At 40.1% G+C, this 21,569-nt stretch overlaps 1 protein-coding gene across 2 annotated transcripts in view; it reads right to left on the reverse strand.

The window, feature by feature from the left end:
- Positions 1 to 20,938, reverse strand: part of LOC122557083 (sodium- and chloride-dependent neutral and basic amino acid transporter B(0+)-like) — a 30,905-nt gene extending 9,967 nt beyond the window's left edge. Inside the window, exons 1-10 of one of the 2 annotated variants that reach the window (XM_043704378.2) lie at positions 20,738 to 20,938; positions 20,376 to 20,529; positions 15,727 to 15,858; positions 13,392 to 13,559; positions 11,241 to 11,379; positions 9,358 to 9,490; positions 7,912 to 8,052; positions 6,072 to 6,300; positions 3,762 to 3,887; positions 271 to 389 (exon numbers count right to left, since the gene is read on the reverse strand). In XM_043704378.2, the coding sequence (XP_043560313.2) occupies positions 271 to 389; positions 3,762 to 3,887; positions 6,072 to 6,300; positions 7,912 to 8,052; positions 9,358 to 9,490; positions 11,241 to 11,379; positions 13,392 to 13,559; positions 15,727 to 15,858; positions 20,376 to 20,529; positions 20,738 to 20,809 (1,413 nt within the window). In that variant the 5' untranslated portion in view covers positions 20,810 to 20,938. The remainder of the gene's footprint in view (positions 1 to 270; positions 390 to 3,761; positions 3,888 to 6,071; positions 6,301 to 7,911; positions 8,053 to 9,357; positions 9,491 to 11,240; positions 11,380 to 13,391; positions 13,560 to 15,726; positions 15,859 to 20,375; positions 20,530 to 20,737) is intronic. The other variant, XM_087992206.1, reaches the window with a different exon arrangement.
- Positions 20,939 to 21,569: the final 631 nt, after the last annotated feature.

The following is a 21,569-nucleotide window of genomic DNA, read 5'->3' on the forward strand; positions in this document are numbered from 1 at the left end:
TGACCATGCTGAAGACTAACGTATCTCCAGGACTCAGAAAATTGCTCTCCTAAGGCTTTAAAGCTAAGAAGGTGACTTTCAACATCTTAACCAGGGGTGAAAATCAGTCAGTTCCATACCATCACTTCACAATTTTAAATGACTGGGAAAGAAAGACAGGACCAACATAGAAGATCCTTCCTAATCCCTGAATCCTGTGAAACTGCAGATTTCAATGACAATCAGCACCACAATGTAGACACGATACACAGTATTAAAAGACAGGCATACCTGTGTTACACATACAAGGCCCAAGAAAAAAAATATCAAACACACGCCAGATGTCACAAAAATGCGTTTTGTTCGTAGAAAGTTAGGGAACTGGTCCAGCAAGGTTGTTATAATTGTTTCTGAAGAAACAAAATATTAAATGCAATCAATGATTAATAATTTCCACAGCTCACTAAAATCCACCATTACAGCAGAAAGCCTGGTGATGATGTAGTCTTCTCACTAAATGCTCACTTTCTGAAGCATTCAGTGGTCTGGGTCAGGCCTTTACAATATTATAAACAGAATGTCATCAAAAGGCTTGCTTGTACTCAAGTTGTCTTTATTCCAGGACTACAGGAATCATTTAAACTGACCTTTGGACAAGTTGATAACTTTATCACTCTGCAAGTAAGCTCCTCAGTGCCATACCACAGTGGTGAAAAAGCCAAAATTTCATGAATATCTTCAGTGTGGGGCACTGCAGCACAGCCCTCATAATACAGTTTAACATATTCAAAACCAATAAGATTCATATTAAATTAATTAGCCAGAATTAATGAGCCAGAATTAATTAAGAGTTTAATGGCCAGTGAAATATTTACTTCGCAGTGATCATAACATGATTGAACTCAGTGTTTTGTTTAAAAGGGAGAAATGTGAAACCATTTCCCCGATCCCAGATTTAGTCAAATCTGACTTCATGGGTGCAACTGAGATTCCAGAGTGAAGGGTACAAATCTGTCATGAGTAAATGGACAGAAATGGGTCACATGGTGGCTGAGTGGTTAGCACTACTGCCTCACAGCACCAGGGACCTGGGTTCAATTCCAGTCTTGGGCAAATGCTTGTGTGGACTTTGCACATTCTTCCCACATCTGTGCGGGTTTCCTTCGGGTATTCTGGTTTCCTCCAACAATCAAAAGATGTGCAGCTTAGGTGAGTTAGCCATACTAAATTGCCCAAAGTGTTCAGAGATGTGTTGGTTAGGTGCAATAGTCAGGGGTAAATGTGGAGTAATAGGGTAGAGAATGTGTCTGGGAGGGTTACCCTTCAGAAGATCAGTGGAGACTTGTTGGGCCAAATGGCCTGTTTCTACACTATAAGGATTCTATTCTATGAGAACATCAATGGGAGGTGTTCAAATGAAAAACAAAAAACTTTGTACATTTCAAGGGCAAGTTCATTATTCTCTAAAAACAACAGAAAGCAATGATGAAAAAGGTAAGGGAACACATAAAACTAAAAGAAAACATGTACAAAAATATCAAAATAACATCAATCCCAGAGAATGGGAAACAAACAGAGGGTTACTAATGTTCAAAAGAGACGGTAAAAATGATGACAAAAAGGGACTTTGACAACGTTTTAATGACATATGAAAATCATCATGTTTTCTCCAATGAATATACGTAGGAAATACATATTGCCAGGAGGAATGTATCTCTTGAAACAGACAACAGTAATAAAGTAAATGAAAATCAGGACATGACAGACATATTTGAATATCACTTTGCATCAGTATTTATGGTAAGTGAAAATAACAGAATTTCAAATGTTCCTAGGAAACTTGCACTTGATCAGGTAGAAAGAATCTTTAAAATTAATGTAAACCAATAATGAAGAAAATGACCATGCTGAAGACTAACATATCTCCAGCATGCAGATGATTGCTCTCCTAAGGCTTTAAGTGAAGTAGAGTGTATGACAATGTTGCAGACACACTAATCCCAATCTTCAAAGTCCTCTTATTTCAGGAAGTTAAAAATCACACAACACCAGGTTATAGTCCAACAGGTTAACCAGGACTATAACCTGGTGTTGTGTGATTTTTAACTTTGTACACCCCAGTCCAACACCGGCATCTCCAAATCATCATTTCAGGAACAGAATCTTTTGATTGGAAATGTATACGTATCTCTCCAGCTGATTAAGAGAAGTAAGTGAGGGAAGGCAGGGAGTTATCATCTAAAACATGTGTTGGGAAATTGCTATCATTAAAGGTGGGATGACTGACCAACTTGAAGATTTCAATCAATCAGAAAAAGAAATCAGCATGGGTTTTGTTAAGAGTCAATTTTGCCTGGTCATAAAGTCATTGAGATGTACAGCATGGAAACAGATCCTTCAGTTCTACTCATCCATGCCAACCAGATATTTTTAGATGAGATTAGATTACTTACAGTGTGGAAACAGGCCCTTTGGCCCAACAAGTTCACACTGACCCTCCGAAGAGCAACCCACCCAGACCCATTCCCCGACATTTACCCCTTCACATAACTCTACAGGCAATTTAGCAAAGCCAATTCACCTGACCTGCACATTTTTGGATTGTGGGAGGAAACCGGAGCACTCGGAGGAAACCCACGCAGACAATGTGCAAACTCCACACAGACAGTTGCCTGAGGCAGAAATTGAACCAAGGCATCTGGCTAACCACTGTGCCACCGTGCCGTCCTAACTTAATCTAGTCCCACCTGCCAGCATTTGGCCCATGTTCTTCCAAACCCTTCCTATTCATATACCCATTCAGATGCGTTTTAAATGTTGCAATTGTACCAGCCTCTACCACTTCTTCTGGCAGCCCATTCTAAGTATGTACAACACACATGTGAAAAAGTTGCCCCTTAGGTCTCTTTTATATCTTTCCACTTTCACCTTAAACCTATGCCCTCTAGTTCTCGATTCCCCCCACCCTAGGGAAAAGACTTTGTCTATTTATCCTATCCATGCTCCTCATGACTTTATAAACCTTATGAGGTTACCCCTCAGCCTCCGATGCTCCAGGGAAAACAGACCCAGCCTATTCAGCCTCTCCTGATAGCTCAAATTCTCCAACCCTGGCAACATCCTTGTAAATCTTTTCTGAACCCTTTAAAGTTTCACAACATCCTTCCGATAGGTGAATCTGATTGATTTCTTTGAAGGGGTAATAAAAGTTGTGGGTAAGGAAATGTCTGCAGAGGTTGTTATTTATATGGCCTTTTTGACTGCATTTGATTAAGTTTCCTTGTAAGAGATGGTTAGCTAGAGTTGAAACTCATTGAAATTGAGGCCATTGATTGATCCTGCTAAGGAGGTTGGATGAGTGGCAGGGAGAGAGAGTAGGTATTATCGGTCAATTCTCTAAATGACCAGGTGGGATTTTTGATGCCCTCCATGAATTTGTAGAGAGATTTCAACTGTCCACCAAATTTATAGATGACCTAGATATCAGCATGGAAAGCCATTTATACAAGGTAGCCAATGATAAAAAGATAGGTGACGTGTAAATGGAAGCATGTCATTAAGGTGGGATTAGGTTGTGCAAATGAGCAAACTGTGGTAAATGCCTTCCAAGTTAACAAGTGCCATTCATTTTGATCTAAAAGAGGTAGAACAGTGTACATTTTAAGTAATAAATAGCTATACATAATGTAGGCCCACAAAGATTCAGCGCCCTGAATAATTAAATCAGTGATATGTGAGGGATAACTAAAGAAGGAAATACTTGGAAATAATGTGACTCTTACCTATACTTGCAAACTGACTATCCAGTCCCAGAGTGACCAACATGAAGAAAAATAAAATGGACCATAAAGGTGCCACTGGCAACTGTGCAAGGGCCTCTGGGTAAGCAATGAAAGCCAAACCGAAACCTAGACAGTGAATCAAAAGAGAAATTGTGTAATTAACGCTACATAAGCTAACGATACTGTAAATTGCACCATTTATTTAAGACATATTAATTAATTGACAATCCATTTTACCAAAAAAATATAACTTTTGTTCAGAATTTATATTGCAGCCTGAGATTTTGTATTTATTATATCAGGGACAGTGAGGGTAGAGATGTTAACAGGGCAGTTTTCATTTCACACCTTGTGACAACTCCTTACAAGACACATGGTAAATCATGAAGGAATCTCCCTGTGGAGCTCAACATGTGTGAGTTCTCTTGGTAACAGGCAAGGGTCGGCCCAGCTGGAACTCATCACCTGAGCCCTTTATAGTGGTAGTGTCCCTGCCACTTTACCAGGAGGCCCAGGTTCAAGTTCCACCTGCCTCCAAAGGTCTGTATTGACATCTCCGAACAGGTTAAATAAAAAAAAGAGATAAAGCAGACCCAGAGATTGGTATGTAGAATAGCATGCCCTGGGCCGGGACTAGCTTGTGGACTGTAGTGGCTCTATTTTGGTGTTCAACAATAAAAGATACTCCTTTCCAGTTGGGCTTCCTGAGTTATTGTGCACCTCAAGTTTTTATCACAGTTGTCTGCAGAGTATAGAACCCTCTACCCTACTCTACCAATCGTTGTGGCAGTGTGACCATTTCTCATTGCTCATAGAAGCTATCTTGGAGTTGATCAGAGTGATGTTTCCAAGTAAGTGCTAATTGGTGCATTAGTTCCTTGCACAGCATGAGCAGCTTGGATCTGCCCAAACTCTTCTCATGGAAGTCTCTTCTTAACAGCACTGTAGGTTAACTAACAGCTGCAGGACTGCAGAGATTCAAGGAGGCATCTCACTAGCACCTTTCTCAGGGCAATTAGGGATGAGCAACAAATACTGACCTAGCCGGTGATGCCCACATCTTGGGAAAAAGATGTACAAACCCTTCATACTCGGTAGCTAGGGAAACATTAATCATATTAGCATTGTACTAGTTATGAGAAGCAAAAATATCACCTTGCCCAATAAACCTCCCTACCTTCAAAAAGAATCTAATATTGAAAGGGACTGCATTTTATTTCTTTTGGACAATAAACTGGAAAATGGAAGCTGGACATAGCTATGTAGCTAAAAGCACCTGGATTATTACATTGCTCCTTCAACTTGAAGATCAAGTGAGATTGTGTGGTGGACACACTAGCTATGCATTCTATATTAGTTTTCAGAGCAATGAGGTGGGCACTTTTGAGACAGAGTGACACCATGAGCCTTTGAGCTAAGGAAACATTGCTTGAGAACAGCCTTTAGATTGGTCCAGCTGTGATTTTCTGTAGATTAGAGGCCATAAACAAGAAGCATTTCCTGTTACATCTCTCTCTGAGTGAAAAGATAAAAACCGAGAGACCTTCTGAAAGAATTCTAATGCAAGGTAAGACCCAGGTACACCCAATCAGCAATTGAATTGAAGAGTAACCATCATTCTGCATACAACATCGTGTCATCAGTGCTAGAATCAAAATAATCTTGGACTTAACTATCCGCTTTTGTGGTCTTGAGCACCAGAATTCATTACTCCCTATCTATATTCTCCCATGCATAGCATTTGTGTCAAATGAAACTATTCTATTTTTTGTCAGTCCTATTTGTGAATGAAAGCATGGGTATGTGTTTGGGTTTCAAATGGGTATAACTTAAGCCACATATTAGTAAGTTAGTAATTTTATTTTGCCAACTGTTAAAGAAAAAGTTTGTTTACAATAAATAAAACTATTTTCCCATCAATGACAAAACCATGTAAATTACTTTTATCGTGAATAGTGCTTTGTCTGGCAAATGGTGATTTTATTTGGGTGGGTACACATTGGTGATGACGTGTGAAATATGAGACTTGATTGTCAGCACACTCTGCCATGATTATATTAAGTCATGATTATGTTGTTCAAGATGTTTTAAGTTGTGAGTCTCGTTGATATTCTTGCAAATCCTTATTATTCTTGACACAAGCAGCTTAACAGTTAGCATTGCTGTTGCTTGTTTAGATTACAGCACTATTACCTTAAACTATTACCAGGTAAAACTATAGGAGGCAGACTGTGGAATAGCTGAGATTGTCGGACAATTTTATCTAACACTTTTTCTTAACAAAAGACGATAAGGTGAATGGGCAGGTACCTGACTGGGCAACCTCTGAAACAAGCTTGTCTTGTTTATGAGCCATATGTCCAAGAATGGAGAAGATGGCAAACCCAGCAAACACACTCGTAGCACAATTAATAATACAGACAATGATGGCATCTGTATAACAGTTGTTGTGGAATTTGTTGTAGGATGACAGTGCTGTTAAACCTCCCCAAGCGACTGACAGTGAATAGAAAATCTGTGTGGCAGCATCTTTCCAGACCTGGAAAATAGAAAGCAGAGTTAATCAGCTGTGGGACTTTTTTGCATGACATTCTGAACTGTGACAGGTAACACTGCATTAACCATGAGTAATCTGTGGGAAGTAGTTTCAGAGCTCAATGGTGAGCTGACTGAATGAAAATCCCTTCAGCCAATGGAGTCTTTGTTAAATAGTATGACATACATTCATTCATTTTCCTTTTCCAATTCCCAAAAGGGGATCAAAAGCTTTGCACAGCTCTGTTTACAAGAAACTTACAGCTAAATTAAGTTACAAAAGCAGAAACCACTGGAAAATCTCAGCATCTGTGGAGAGAAATCAGAGTTAACGCTTCAGGCTCAGCAATCCTTCTTCAGAACTGTGTTTAATTAAGCTTCAGTTTCAGCTTAATGTAAGCCCCTGTCACCATCGTTGAAAGCAGCACAAATCGAAGATTCACCAGAACTCCATCAGAATTGTAGTAAAACTAACAATCAAATCTCAATGTCAATTAATAGTTTGTTGAATTGTCTTAATTGTTACTTGGTGACTTCCCAGCTAACATATTTAGATATTTAACAGATAATCTTTTACCAGATTGTTTACAAGCAAAGAGAAATGGTGGCCATTATAATTGTAATCTACTCTGTCCATTCCAATACAGATATGTCATTCTATGCAATCATTGTTTCATTTAATCACAGCCCATTCTGCTATTGTAATCCCATTCCACCTGCAAATGGCTACATCTTAGACAGCACACATTAAATCATTAACTTTCATTGCTAGCTTTCACTTACAAATACTTTCTAATTCTAAAGCAATCAGAATACAGTGACTGAAATCAATTTTCCCTAAAGTTCAAGAGCAGCACAAATTTTACTTCAAACATGTACTGCATATCCTCATGTAAAAGTTGAGTCTTTTCGACTATGTTTTAAGATTAAACTTATGGGGTCAACTATTACATAGAAACAACTTTTGAGGGGCTGAAATTCATGCTACAGTCCAAAAAACCATATCATTAGCAGAAGCCCAATTGCTCTCTAAACGAATAAAGAAAAAAAAACACAATGAATGATGGTAATTATTGGATAAAGACAATTGAAACAAAAACGAATTAGTTGTTATTCCGTCCAATTTTTTTTCTTGTTATTCTCACGTTTTTTAAAAAAAAGCACTTACCTTGGAGCGGCGATGACATCATTGGTGCAGCCGAGGGCCAGAATAGAGTAGACTGGAGGCCCGGAGTGAAACAGAATGGTCATACAGAACGTGAATACCAATTATACCAGTAATAGAGCTCGTTTAATAATGAACTTAAGAAACCCATACACTAATATTGGTTTGAATTTTACATCAAATCACATAATAGCATGAAAAAATATTCATTTCCTCATTGCAACATTTATGTACAGGATAATACCTTGACTCATAAATGTTGATTTGTTATCTATGAAGAACTAGGGTTGCTATTTACTCGAGTTATATGGAAAATTCCAGATTTTTTGGCCAAAAATAGTGGGTCGACTTTTGCATGAGATCAACTAATAATTAACCAGGAAATTAAAGGTTAACCAGGTTGACAGAATAACATAATTGAAATTATTTGGTTTACCCTGGCATATTTACCTCAGCATCTCTCAATTTAGTGATGTTTGATTGGGATCCAATGTAGTATTCAATTCCTTTATAGGCTCCATCCAGAGTAGCACCTCGGATCAGAAGTATGATGAGAACCAGATAAGGGAATGTTGCAGTGAAATAAACCACCTGACCAGAGAGAGTAAGTTTAGATTACTTACAGTGTGGAAACAGGCCCTTCGACCCAACAAGCGCAACCCACCCAGATCCATTCCCCTACATTTACCCCTTCACCTAACACTACGGGCAATTTTTGGACTGTGGGAGGAAACCGGAGAACCCGGAGGAAACCCACGCAGACACAGGGAGAATGTGCAAACTCCACACCATCAGTCACCTGAGGTGGGAATTGAACCCGGGTCTCTTGCGCTGTGAGGCAGCAGTGCTAACCACTGTGCCACCGTGCCACCCACACATTGTTGTTAGATTTCCCTGTTAGTATATCAATTGCATCCAATTTAATGACAAACTAATAAAGCAGAGAATGAACCAATAGCTAAATAAAAAAGTAATGACTACTGTGAAGATACTTTTAACACAGTTTAAGTATTAGTCTGGATCGTGCTGCAAGAATGATATGTTCGTAACACTTATTTATGTGCAAATCAACCAGCAAGTTCTGGGATAAAGAGCTGTGAGCTAGAAATCTCTCCAATTTGATCAACTTCCTGTCATATTCTGCTGTCGGCTTTACACAAATGCCTTCTAGCCTCCTATTAATTTTAACAGCTTAGTGGATTTACACATATACTACATACTTGAAACATGACAGAAATGTAGTCATCCAATGAAACAAACTGTAAATACCTTGTTAATGAAGTGACACTTGGTTAATCTCAAGTCAATCAACCTCTGATCTTGAAATTGAACAATCTACACCATGGAACTTCAGGTATAAAGTTGTTCTTTGAAATTTCCTGTCTTTCCCCTTCCCTTAGTCTCTCTCTATAACATCCTTTGATTCACTCTCTATTTCATTTGTCCATCTGTCAATTTAATGTTTAACTAGGATGCTGATTTCCCTTGCCAATCTGTAACCAGCTCTAATTTCTCATGTTTTTCAACAGAAAATCATGTTTGAAGTTGTCGCGTGTGGAAAAATGCCTAATCTGTGGCTGTTACATCACACAGGAGAAAATTGCCCACATCCTATTCAGGCCCAAAGTGCTCATGAACTGCAGATCTCACACTCTCCGCAGAGAGAGTTAGTATTAGCTTTGAGATAAACCTGGCAAAAGTGAGGACTGCAGATGCTGGAGATTAGAGTCGAGAATGTAGTGCTGGGAAAGCACAGCAAGTCAGGCAGCATCCGAGGAGATGGAAAATTGACGTTTTGGGCAGAAGCCTGTCCATTTTACAAATTTATTCATGTATCATTGCAGAAAAATTTATTTTGTCACTAATTTTAATTCTATTCACAACCAGTCATTTTACCTTTCCTGAAGATTTGATTCCTTTAGATAGTGCTATCCCAACTATAATCCAGGCTAGCAGCAGACAGAGGGCTAAATACCAGACTACCGGCCCAGTCTCATCTATTGAGCTGCTACGGTGCAAAGCCACACTACTAAATAAAATGAAAAAAAAAGTCTTGTCAGTGCAAATTATTCATTGCATTTGATTTTTTAGACAATAACACTTCATCATAGAAACCCTACAGTGTGGAAGCAAGCCATTCAGCCAATCAAATCTACACCAACCCTCTGAACAGCATCCCAATCAGACCCGACCCCTTAACCTATCCCTGTAACCCAGCATTTCCCATGGCTAATCAACCTAATGTGCACATCCCTGAACACTATGGGCAATTTAGCATGGCCAATCCACTTAACCCTGCACATCTTTGGACTGTGGGAGGAAACCTGAGCACCCAGAGAAAAGCCATGCAGACACGGGGAGAATGTGCAAACTCCACATAGATAGACGTGTGAGGATGGGATTGAACCTGCATCCCTAATGTAGTGCTAACCACTGAGCCATAAAACCATTGTGCCACCCATAATAATTGATTTGAAATATAAAGAGAGTGAATACTGTGTTTAGAAGTGAATTGGCAATAGATTAAAATTAAATTTCATCTTTATTTCCTTTGTGTTTATGCTACCCAGTCTTTATTTTCTGCTGCCATCAAGTAAAAGGAGCATAAAGAATATAGAAATTTGTGAACTGAGATTAGCACAGTGCAAATATAAAATACTGGACACCATTGCAGAGAGAGGGACAGTGTTGCCGGGCAGAATTACCCACACTCTCTGGTGGTATTTGGAGGTGGAGGAGCAGGCATTTGATTGGGCAGGAAGATTGGGGAGTGAGCATCCAGCTGCCTTTCTGCATCCATTTTGATTAAATGTGAGGAAAGAAGGCTTCTGATTAGCTTTTCCATCCTGCTAACAATGGACACCCTTAAGTGGACAATTAATAACCACTAATAGCCTCTTCCCACTGCTGCTGCGAGTGATGGGGCTGCAGGTGGACCATCACCAGAGGGGGGGCACTCTACAGGTAAATCAGAGTGGGCTCTGGAGGTTTGGGCCCTTCCCTCTCTGAAAATAACTCAGTTACTAACTGAAAGATGGTTATTCTGATGAAGGTCCAACTGCGAACCACTACCAAATTGGCTAATGATCCTCCACCATCGAGCACAGCCCTGGAGACTTTGTTGGAAGAACCACAACATGTCCTTGGTTCTATTATGGATGCCAACTGCTGGCTATTTTTGTTCTCCCCACAGGATATCCTATGCCAACTCCATAATATTCTTCCTCCTGGCTCTTTGGAGGCAATATACCATTTGGGAGTCAGGAGGGTAAGAGGTGACCTGAATGAAGTTTATAAAATAATGAGGGCTGTAGATGAAGTTAATGGTAGTTGTCTTTTCCCTAGGATGGGGGATTTCAAGACCAGGGCACATATTTTAAGGTCAGAGGAGAGAGATATAAAAAAGACACGAGGGGCAAATTGCTTAGAAAAGAGGGTGGTTTGCTTGTGGAATGCACTTTCTGAGGAAGTGCTGGCTGTGGGTACAATTAAAATATTTAAAAGACATTTGGATAAGTACATGAACAGGAAAGCTTGGTTTAGTTTGGGAACATGGTCAGCATGGACTTGTTGGACTGAAGGGTCTGTTTCCATGTTGTACAACTCTATGACTGTAAATGCTTGTCCATGCCCTGACCTATTTAATTCTCAATGACAATTGCATTTTTATACATTCTTTTCATTGATTAAACAAGGCATTCAGCAATCAAGTGTCTCAAGAGGAGTTACTGGTCCAGCTATGCAGGTTATAGGTGTAGCTCTCCACAGCACGTACTTACTCCCAGTATTGCTCACTCGGACCCTGGTGAGGAATGGAGATTTCTGATCCATTTGGACAAGTTTCATTGTTTGTCTGCAGCCATGTTGTATTAACAATTTCAAAATATCCATCATTCAGAGTGAGATTGCAGAGTGGATCTAGAAAATATGGAATTTAGAAGACTAAAAGACATGCATTTTCATTAAGGAAGTGACAACATTTGGAATCACAAAGTGTTCTACAGTAAAAGAAGTATTTTTGAAGCTTTTGCAATGTAGGAATCATAATAGTCAACTTCTGCACTGCTAGATTCCAATTCCTCGTCTTGACTGATGAACCAACATACTTCAATGGTGAATCACACTTGGAGAAAGCAGTGACTGTGGCACTGGACACAGAATATACACTAGGTGGAAGACTACAATACCCATCACCAAGAGTAACTTAGTAATTCCTCTATAGATTGGCGATAGAGCTGGCCAAGTCTTAACGGACATACCTACTAGACTGGATCTGTAGCATGAACTGAGGCTGTCAACAAAAGGGAAAAATCTACTTGATTTTGTCCTCATCAATCTATTTGTTGCAGATGTATTCTTCCATGACAGTATGGTGAGGATTGACCATTGCACAGTCCTAGTGAAGACAAAGTCTTGAGGATTGCAATGTACAATGAAACATAGGTCCTCATTTCTCCTGCTTTATGACCATATAAATGCTCCCATTTTGTATCACAAAGACAGCAATGATGTATCCATAAACTTGACTAAAGCAATGGCCCAGTGATATCATCGCTGGACTGTTGATCCAGATAATGTCCTGGGAACCTGGCCTTGAATTCTGCTATGGTAGAATTTCAATTCAGTGGAAGACAAAAAAAAAATCTGGAATTAGGAGTCGAATGATGACCATGAAACACATTGTTGTGGGGAAAAAAAAACACCCTCTGGTTCACTAATGCCCTTTAGGAAAGGAAACTGCTATCCTGATCTGGACTGGGCCTACATGTGCTTCCAGACCCATAGCGATGTGGATGATTCTCAACTACCCTCTGGGCAATAGATGTTGCCAATGAATGTAGAAATCCCCCTTCAAAAAATAGCACGATGTACCCTGACAGGGGTCTGCTAATCCTGATTTGTGGGCAGGGAGATCTGTATTCTTGATACCACTTTGAGAGCTGTACGAAAGGACTCTTTAAGGAGTAGAGTCCCACAGCCAGATTTAGAGGATGCATATTGTTTACAGACAAACAAATTAGAGAGCATACTTTCAATGGAGAAGATTAGTCTCATCAGCCTATTTGTAAAATAAAATTAGCAACTACACAAGTTGTAATGAATCCTTATGTATTGAGTCTTTTTAATTGGGATTTGGGAAGCTGAGTAAGTTTCCATCAGTCATGGTTCTGCTGTGGAAACTTAAAAGGCCAAAGGTGGAGAAATGAAGGGGGTCAGTGTGGAATATATAACTAGAAGGAATTGCAGAGGAAGACACTGATTTATTTGAAGATACTAAACAGGATCCAGCAGATATAGTGGCTTGGAATTTTCATTAACATGGGCCTTTAACATAGCTGCTGCTCTGCATTACTGGCTCCAGCCTACTTTGTGCTAAACTTTAACTGAAGAGGATGTGCAGTTTTGAACGTTCAATTAAACATACGTGACTCAGAGCATTTTGTTAGACTCAAGATGTTATATGACCACAAAATGATGTTAATGAAGTAGACCGAAAAAAAGTGGCCGCTTTTGGAGTGTGGTAAGTGAGTCTTGTGCTATTTATTAAGCAGTGTTAGGGACAGGGAGTGGGTTGGACTGGGAGTAAGGAGTGAATAATTTCATGTAAAGTACAGGGATGAATGACATAGGTTGCCTTGCAATCAGCAGTTTAAGTTCTTGCTTCTTTAACAATTTTAATCTGTATTGAATTTAAAATAAACAGTTGGCATCTATACTCTTGAGAGTGTGGTGCTGGAAAAGCACAGCAGATCAGGCAGCGTCTGAGGAACAGGATGTTTCAGGCATAAGCCCTGATCCTCCCGCTCCTCAGATGCTGCCTGACCTGTTGTGCTTTTCCAGCACCACATTCTCAACTCTGACCTCCAGCATCTGCAGTCCTCACTTTCTCCAGGTATCTATACTTTCTCCAGTAGAATTGAGCACTGTACCTTTGGGAGTCCTGCTGCATTTTTCATCTGCTCCCCACCAACTGAAACAGTCTGCCCACGGCAGGGGCGATTGGAAGGAAGCAAACAGGTAGTACAGACTGTATCCGATAATGCAGTTGTAGTAAATGGTCACAAATGTCGATACTAGGACCATGGTGATTCCCACACCTTTAAATGGACAGAGAAAGCAATGTAAATTAGAAACTTTTAATGGCAGTATTTGTTTTTTTTCACTGTCAAACAAATTGATTAACAAACTACTGCCTGTGTGCATGTCTTTCTCTAGAACTAAATAAGGATAAAAGGAGTGATAAATTGAGAATGAGGGAGAATACCAGGGTACACTGAGAGAGTGGGAAGACAGAGTATCATTGAAAGAGTGGAAAGTTGGTTGGTGTATACACTGATTGTCGTTTGGTGAGAAGGAGGTGGGTGGTGTCCAAAACTTGTGCTGTTTTTGGTATTTAAATATTTCATTAGAATGATCTCACTTGATTACAAAGCAGCTCGATGCAAATGCTTATATTTTTGTCAATTGCTCTGTTCACAGGCCTCTCACTTCAAGATGAACGGGGGTTGTGGGCTTACTTGTGCACAGACTGACCCTGCAATGCAGTAGAGAGAGTGCTGCAATATTACAGGTACTGCCGTTTGGTTGTGACATTAAATTGCTCTCTTTACTGTTCTCTCCTGTGGGTGTTAAAAAAGACATGGTGCTATTTCAAAGACAGCAGCTTTCTCCCTGAAAGGTGACAAATTTTAAACAATTATCTGTCAATCAACAGCAGTAAAATAATAAAAAAGTTATGCAGTTACCAAATTGCTATTGTGAGCGCTTGCTGTCTGCAAATTGGTTGCCCTGTTTCTGACGCGCCATTGGAAAGGTGAAAGATCCTTTAAGCTGCTGGGGATTTTCAGACCTGAAACTTTCATGCACTCCTCCTGTGGACTCAGGAAGAAAAAGGGATTTTCGGGATTTTCCCTTCCCCCTCCACCCGAACTTCAGGAATATTGCATTTATAACTTTCTTCCAAGTATAGAAATAAATCATGTTGTGGAAACTTCTGAGGTATTTCCCTCTTGTTTGGTTTAGGGAAAATCCTGATACTCATTCTCCTGCATTACCTCCTTCTTGTGCCTGAGAAAGTCCAGCCTGGTTTAGATCTTTAAGAGAACAACAGCGGAAACTGCTCATCACCTTCATTGACCTGACCAAAACATTTGATTCAATAAATCACACGGAGCTCCGTGCTCCAGAAATTTGGAATGACCAAGAAAGTTCATCGCAATCCTAAAACTTGCCAACTTGTTCCATACACACATCACAATCCGAATGAAAAAGTTGCCCCTTAGGTCCCTTTTCAAACTTTCCTCCCTCTTCTTAAACCTATGCCTTCAAGTTTTGGCCTCTCCTACACTGGGATAGGCAATTCATCCTATCTGTGGTCCTTATAATTTTATAAACCTCTATGAGGTCACCCCTCAGCCTCCAACGTCCAGGGAAAATAACCTCAGCCTATTCAGCCTCTCCCTGTAACTCAAACCCTCCAGATCAGGCAACATTTTTGTAAATCCATTCTGCACCCTTTCAAGTTTAACAACCACTTTCCTATAGCAGGAACATGGTGTTTGTCTATTTTCTGTCCCCTCCTCTGTTTAAGGACCTGGGGGAGTCTGCAGCCTAGTTGTGCTACTGAGCTGTACACTCTGACAGCTCTGCATCAGGACTGAATTACTTTCTCCACATTTTATGAATAATATCAATCTTCGAATTACCTTCAGTGACCTCAAGGTTTAAAAAAGTGAAACGGAGATACTCTGAGTTAAGTTTCGACTGTTCCGGAGAAAGGAGGCAGGATGCAAAGTCTATAACCAGGAACTGAACTTTACGCAGGGCCGATGGCATTGTCTGTAAAAGTGTGGGGTGCAGTTTCCTTCACATTGTTGCTGACCCCCTACCATAGCCATTTCCTTCTGCTGGTTCACAAGTGGAACCCATGCTGTGCAGTCACCCCCCCCCCCCCCCCCCTCCCCCCGCCACCCCGCCCAACTACTGTCAATTCACACTCAGGATAAGTGGAAAAAAAAATCAGTTGAGATGAAAGGTAGAGAATTTGTGTTGGGTATAATATCTTGCAAAAGATGAAAGCAAATATTTATTTGCTGTGCATGTCACATCATTATCTGTGTCTGTATTTTTAAAAGTGTACAAAAAATCCAATTTTCAACAATAATTCAGTAAGGCCAGCTTATTTTCCTATCTGATGATAGGAGCCAAAGTATTACTATGAAATAAATAGCATTATTTCAGCTTAGTTGCTAAATAAACTTTCACCTTGTAATATTGGCACAGCTTTCCACACTGCCACAGGCCCGAGGCTGGCAAACTGCCCAAAGGAACACTCCAAGAAAAACAAGGGGATTCCAGCAAGTGTCAGCATGACTATGTAGGGAATCAGAAATGCGCCTGAAAAAGATTGAAATGTTAGAAAATGTTACAGGGGATAATTCATGTCGTTTGCGACTGAACATTTAACGAACAAGAACACAATTTTGACGAGGAAGCTCATTACAGTTTAACTGCAGAAGGTACTCAGTATTGAATACAAAAACAAACGACGAGAAATTAACATTCAGGTTCTTTTTATCCAGTCCCTAGCACTCAAAAAGTCACAAATTGCACCTGTAAATATGCGTGTTTACACAGTCATGGGATTTAAATGGAATTGATTATGACATCTGAAATACAATATCTTTTGCTTTGATTTCTCACTAAGAAATGAAGAGTCTGCCATTATGTCAGTGCTGCTGAGTCAAAATCGTGGAACTGGCACCCTAGCAAGTGTAGGTCAACCTACAGCACACGGACTGCAGCAGTTCAAGACAGAATCTCCCCACCACCTTCTCAAGGGCAACTAGGGGCAGGCAGCGATGCACTCATTCCATGAATGAATGAAAGTAATTACTTTACTTAAAGAGATGGTTAATTCATCAGATATCACCACTACTTCAGGTAAACGGTAGAGCAAGTTCAAATTTCCAGATAAAGTAAATATCCGCAGTGAATAATAACCGAACAATTTGGGAAACAAAAAAAGGTCTTTAATAAATTAGGTACTTTTTATAATTGAGGAGGAAGTGAGGGCTGCAGATGCTGGAGATCAGAGCTGAAAATGTGTTGCTGAAAAAGCGCAGCAGGTCAGGCAGCATCCAGGGAACAGGAGAATTGACGTTTCGAAAAATAAGCCCTTCTTCCTGAAGAAGGGCTTATGCCCGAAACGTCGATTCTCCTGTTCCCTGGATGCTGCCTGACCTGCTGCGCTTTTCCAGCAACACATTTTCAGCTACTTTTTATAATTGAATGACTGAAAACCCACAGGCAATAGCCTCCCTGAATTTATAATTGGCTTTTATTGATGCGTCTACCTTGACGTGGCCTCTATTGCTATTGAATGAACTTCAGTTAGAATGTATGGCAGAGAGCACAGAAAATCAACTTTCACCTTCTTTCCAAGTGAGGCAGTGAAGCAGGTCATTGAACAATTCATGAAACCAATTTATGTTGTTCCTTTACATATTTCATTTAAAAGTACCACATGAATTTTGGGAATTAAATTGGAAACTAAGAAACTAGGGCCAGGAGTAGGCTATTTGGCCCTTCGAGCCTGCTCTTTCTCTTCATTACGATCACGGTCGATCATCCAGCACAGTACCCTGTTTCCACTTTCTCACCATAATCTTGATCTCTTAAACCCTCAGAGCTTTATCTAAATCCTTCTTGAAAATATCCAACATTTTGGCCTCAACTACATTCTGTGGCAAAGAATTCCACAGACTATCTCTGGGTGAAGAGATTGTCTTCATTTTCGTCCTAGATGGCCCATATGGACTGTGACCCCTAGCTCTGGACTCTCCAGTCATAAAGTCATAGTCATAGAGTCATACAGTATGGAAACAGACCCTTTGGTCCAACTCGTCCATGCTGACTAAGTTTCCCATATTAAACTAATCCTACTTGCCTGCGTGTGGCCCAAATCCCTCTGAACCTTTCCTATTCATGTACCTGTCCAAGTGTTGTAACTGTACCTGCATCTACCACTTCCTCTAGTAGTTTATTCCATTTACAAATTTTCCTTTGTGTGAAAAGCTTGCCCCTCAGAAGCCTTTTAAATCTTTCTCCTCCCATAGGGAACATTCTTCCTGCATTTGCTTTTAGATTAGATTCCCTATAGCAGGCCATTTGGCACAAATCCACACCAACCCTCCAAACAGTAACCCATCTAGATCCATTCCCCTACATTTACCCTGACTAAAGCACCTAACCCTGAACACTATGGGCAATTTAGCATGGTCAATTCACCCTAACCTGCACATCTTTGGCTTATGGGAGGAAACCCACACAGACAGTGACCTAAGGCAGGAATTGAACCCAGATCCCTGGTGCTGTGAGACAGCAATGCTAACCATTGAGCCCTGTGCCACTCTCATTAGCATGGTTAGAATTTTATAGGGTTCTACGACAGTCCTCACTTCCCCGATTTATTCTTCCAAACTCCAGTAAAAATAGTCTAAACTAATCTAGTCCTTGTTCATACATCAGTCCTACCATCCCAGGGAGTAGTCTGCTAAACTTTCACTGGACTCCCTCCATAGCCAAAACGTCCTTCCTCAGATAAGACCAAAACTGCCTGCAGTATTCCAGCCATCGTCTCACCAATGCCCTGTACAATTGCAGCAAGACATCCCTGCTCCTATACTCAAATCCCTTCAAGATCTGAGATATAGGGAGCAGACTGTATTAAAATTGTTTTGATACGTATCACATTCAGCGGCGAAGTAGACTTCAATATAATCTGCATTCTACACCTATCTATTTTCACATGATGGTCAGGAAACAGAAAGATTTTTTACACCTGTGTACTTTCAAGTGCCATAGTCCAATGACATTTCATTGGAATGATTTATATTGATGGGAGGTTTCCTTGTAACTTAAAGTATGGAAAGAGAAGCCAATGGGAATATTTTTCAAACTAACTTAAAGGAGCATTCCCAATACTTGCGCATCTCTAGCAAAACTAAGGCAAGAAATGACTTGGAAGTGGAAACCTGAGCTGAAGGTATGTGAGTAAGCTAACCTGTTTTGTGAATAATTCTTTAGCGATTATATATTTAAAGACATCCTGTAATCTGATTCCTAAGGGTAGGGCTCTGTTCAGAAATTGGAGAAGTTGCTTTGTAAATGCTTCTTGTTACACATAATATGGAAATATGAATGTTTCACATAAACATGAGGAAGAAAAAGGCTGGAAGTTCTGTGCACGATCTCCAGACATATTAAGCAGTCTGTGTGAAAGGGCAGTGCTCTGTCTCACCCCCTTCTGACAATGCCCCGGAGTTGGATATTACTCATTTCTAAAGGATGTCAAATGCTGGAGATATTTTCATAGAAGTACTATTTTCAGGGAAGATCAATTTAATTTTAGATTATTATGGGGCAGCATGGAGGCTCAGTGGTTAACAATGCTGCCTTACAGGAACCCGGGCTCGATTCCAACCTTGGGCGGCTAACTGTGTGGAGTTTACACATTCTCCCCATGTCTGCGTGGGTTTCTTTTGGGTGCTCCAATTTCCTCCCACAGTTCAAAGATGTGCAGGTTAGGGTGAATTGGCCATGCTAAATTGTCCATAGTGTTCGGGGATGTGTAGGTAAGGTGCATTAGTAATGCAGAGTGACAGGGGATTGGGTGTGGATGGGTTACTCTTCACAGGGTCAGTGTTAACCTGTTGGGCCAAATGGCCTGTTTCCACATAGTAGGGATTCTAAAAAAAAGTAATTAGCACTCTAAACCTCTGTAAGGACAGGGCATAGGTATTGTTTTTTATTGAAAATATGTAACTGTTTGACATTCATCCCTCTATTCTGAAAGACTTCTCTCTGGCACTGAACAGAATAATCAATGAGTCTTCAGTCTCACCTATTCAATTGGCCATATCATAATTTCCAAAGAAATTTATGATGTCCATATACATGAATGTATGGAGCATGTTTAATGCTTAGTTCTAGTTCTGAAATTCAGTCCATCAACAAAGTGAAGCAGGAGAAGACCTAGCTTGTCAAATTCATGTCAAACTGAATTAAAATACTTTCTGTCTCTTTGATACAGTGTATTGATTAAAAATGTTGTGACATTTCTGCTCTTGGTTTCCTTTGATCACTTTCATTGCATTGCATTAACCCAACTTTCAAGATTATTTTGGGAATATCATTGAAGTTTACATTATTTGCATGCATGATTCATAGAATCTCTACAGAGTGGAAAGAGGCCATTCATTCATTCTGACCCTTGGAAGACTCCCCCATCCCCACCACGTAAGTTAGCAATAACCATGGCTAACCCACTTGGCCTTGGATGCTAGCATGGCTCACTCGGCTGCACATTTTTTTAGATTAGATTCCCTACAGTATAAATACTGGCCCTTCTGTTCAACAAGTCCATGCCGACCCTGTGAAGAGTAACGTACCCAGACCCATTAACCTACCCTATATTTACCCCTGACTAATGCACCTAACATTATGGGCAATTTAGCATTGCCAATTCACCTGAACTGCACATCTTTGTGACTGCGGGAGGAAACTGGAGTGCTAGGGAAAACCCATACAGTCATAGGGAGAACATGCAAACTCCATACAGGCAGTCATCCAAAGCTGGAACTGAACCTGGATCCATGACACTGTAAAACAGCAGTGCTGATCATTATGTCATTGTGAACTTGCATCTGGAATCCTCACTAGAATTTCTAGACAATGTACAGTTTAAAGCTAAGTCAAATTAGTATTCTTTATACTTAGCTCAAATCTACATGATTTATCTCGTACTAAAGAGTTTCCAGCTATAATGAAATGAATTTTTTTTACTTCAATGGTTGACCCCTTTAATTTCTTTCTGCTTTCTCTGCCCTGTAGTTTGAACTTCATTACAGTACCTCCTCCATTTCTGTAAGCCAGGTACGGGAATCTCCAGACATTGCCCAGACCCACAGCGTAACCGATCATCGAGAGCAAGTAGTCAGCCTTCGAGGACCAGTTCCCTCGTTCTACATTCTCATCACCTTCACTTACATGGTCATTAGTTGCAGCCTGGGGGAGAGAGAGGAAATAACTGAAACAGAAATTACACTTGCTCTGTAAAAGTATATAACTACAAAAACACTGTGCTCTTCTCCATCTGGAGTAACCAGTTGGTAGTTTGGAACCTACTGCAAACCTCCACAATTCACACTCGTCAAATTCCACAACACCTTTCAGGGTTTTGCATGACTTTACTCTCACAATTGGTAATACTCACTGTGTTCTCTGGAAGTTGTATTTGTTGACCTTTCTTTAAGAACCCAGGTAAAGGCAATTGCTTCTTGTCCATTTTTGAACAATGACGAATTTCTCTTTTGTTTCTTGAGGGTGGGATGGAAAACTCAGCAGTTTTTTTTGTTCAAAGATCTTCCAACTTTGTCTTGCTCCGGGACACTTGTTGAGGTTTACTCAGCTCCACAGTAGGTTATGCCTGTTACACAGTCAGAACCCAGTTCCTTATATGCAATTTAAAAGGGGTGTTGCTCTGTTTATTCCAATTATGATGACATCCAAGTTCCCAGAATATTTCTTCAATTAATACATCGATCTGCTAGAACAAAATGATCAATTGTTAACTATTTGTATTAGGGTTGAAAATTAAAAACAAGTAAAGCTATTCAGTATCCGCAGGTTAGGTAGAGCTGAACTTTTTAAGGGAAAACATCAAACACACCTGCATCAATCAGGAGGTTAGGCAAAGCAGAACTGCGTGTTGCTTAAAAATAGAACAATCTTTTCAAATGCAGAAACTTAAAGGAAATCTATTGGTGCCTGAGTTTCTTTCAGACTTTGAACTGGCAGTCTGACCATTTGGTCATGCTCCAGTTATTCTGAATCTACCTGCTTCACTTCCAAGTGGGCTCACATCCACCGCAAAGTGAAATCTGTTCAGTTGTACCTGTACTGCTTACGGTGTACCTGTGATGGTTATCTTGTGCATTTGGTATTTACATTGTGTTGCAGTAGCAATGCTGTACTGTTAAATCTAACTGGATCTTGGAACCAACTGACCTTGACATTGTTAATCTATTACATTGATAGACATTTAT

Source organism: Chiloscyllium plagiosum, unplaced genomic scaffold (genome assembly GCF_037043375.1).
Source record: "Chiloscyllium plagiosum isolate Xiang-an unplaced genomic scaffold, Cpla_swu_hap1 HiC_scaffold_11, whole genome shotgun sequence".
Classification (NCBI taxonomy): Eukaryota; Metazoa; Chordata; class Chondrichthyes; order Orectolobiformes; family Hemiscylliidae; genus Chiloscyllium; species Chiloscyllium plagiosum.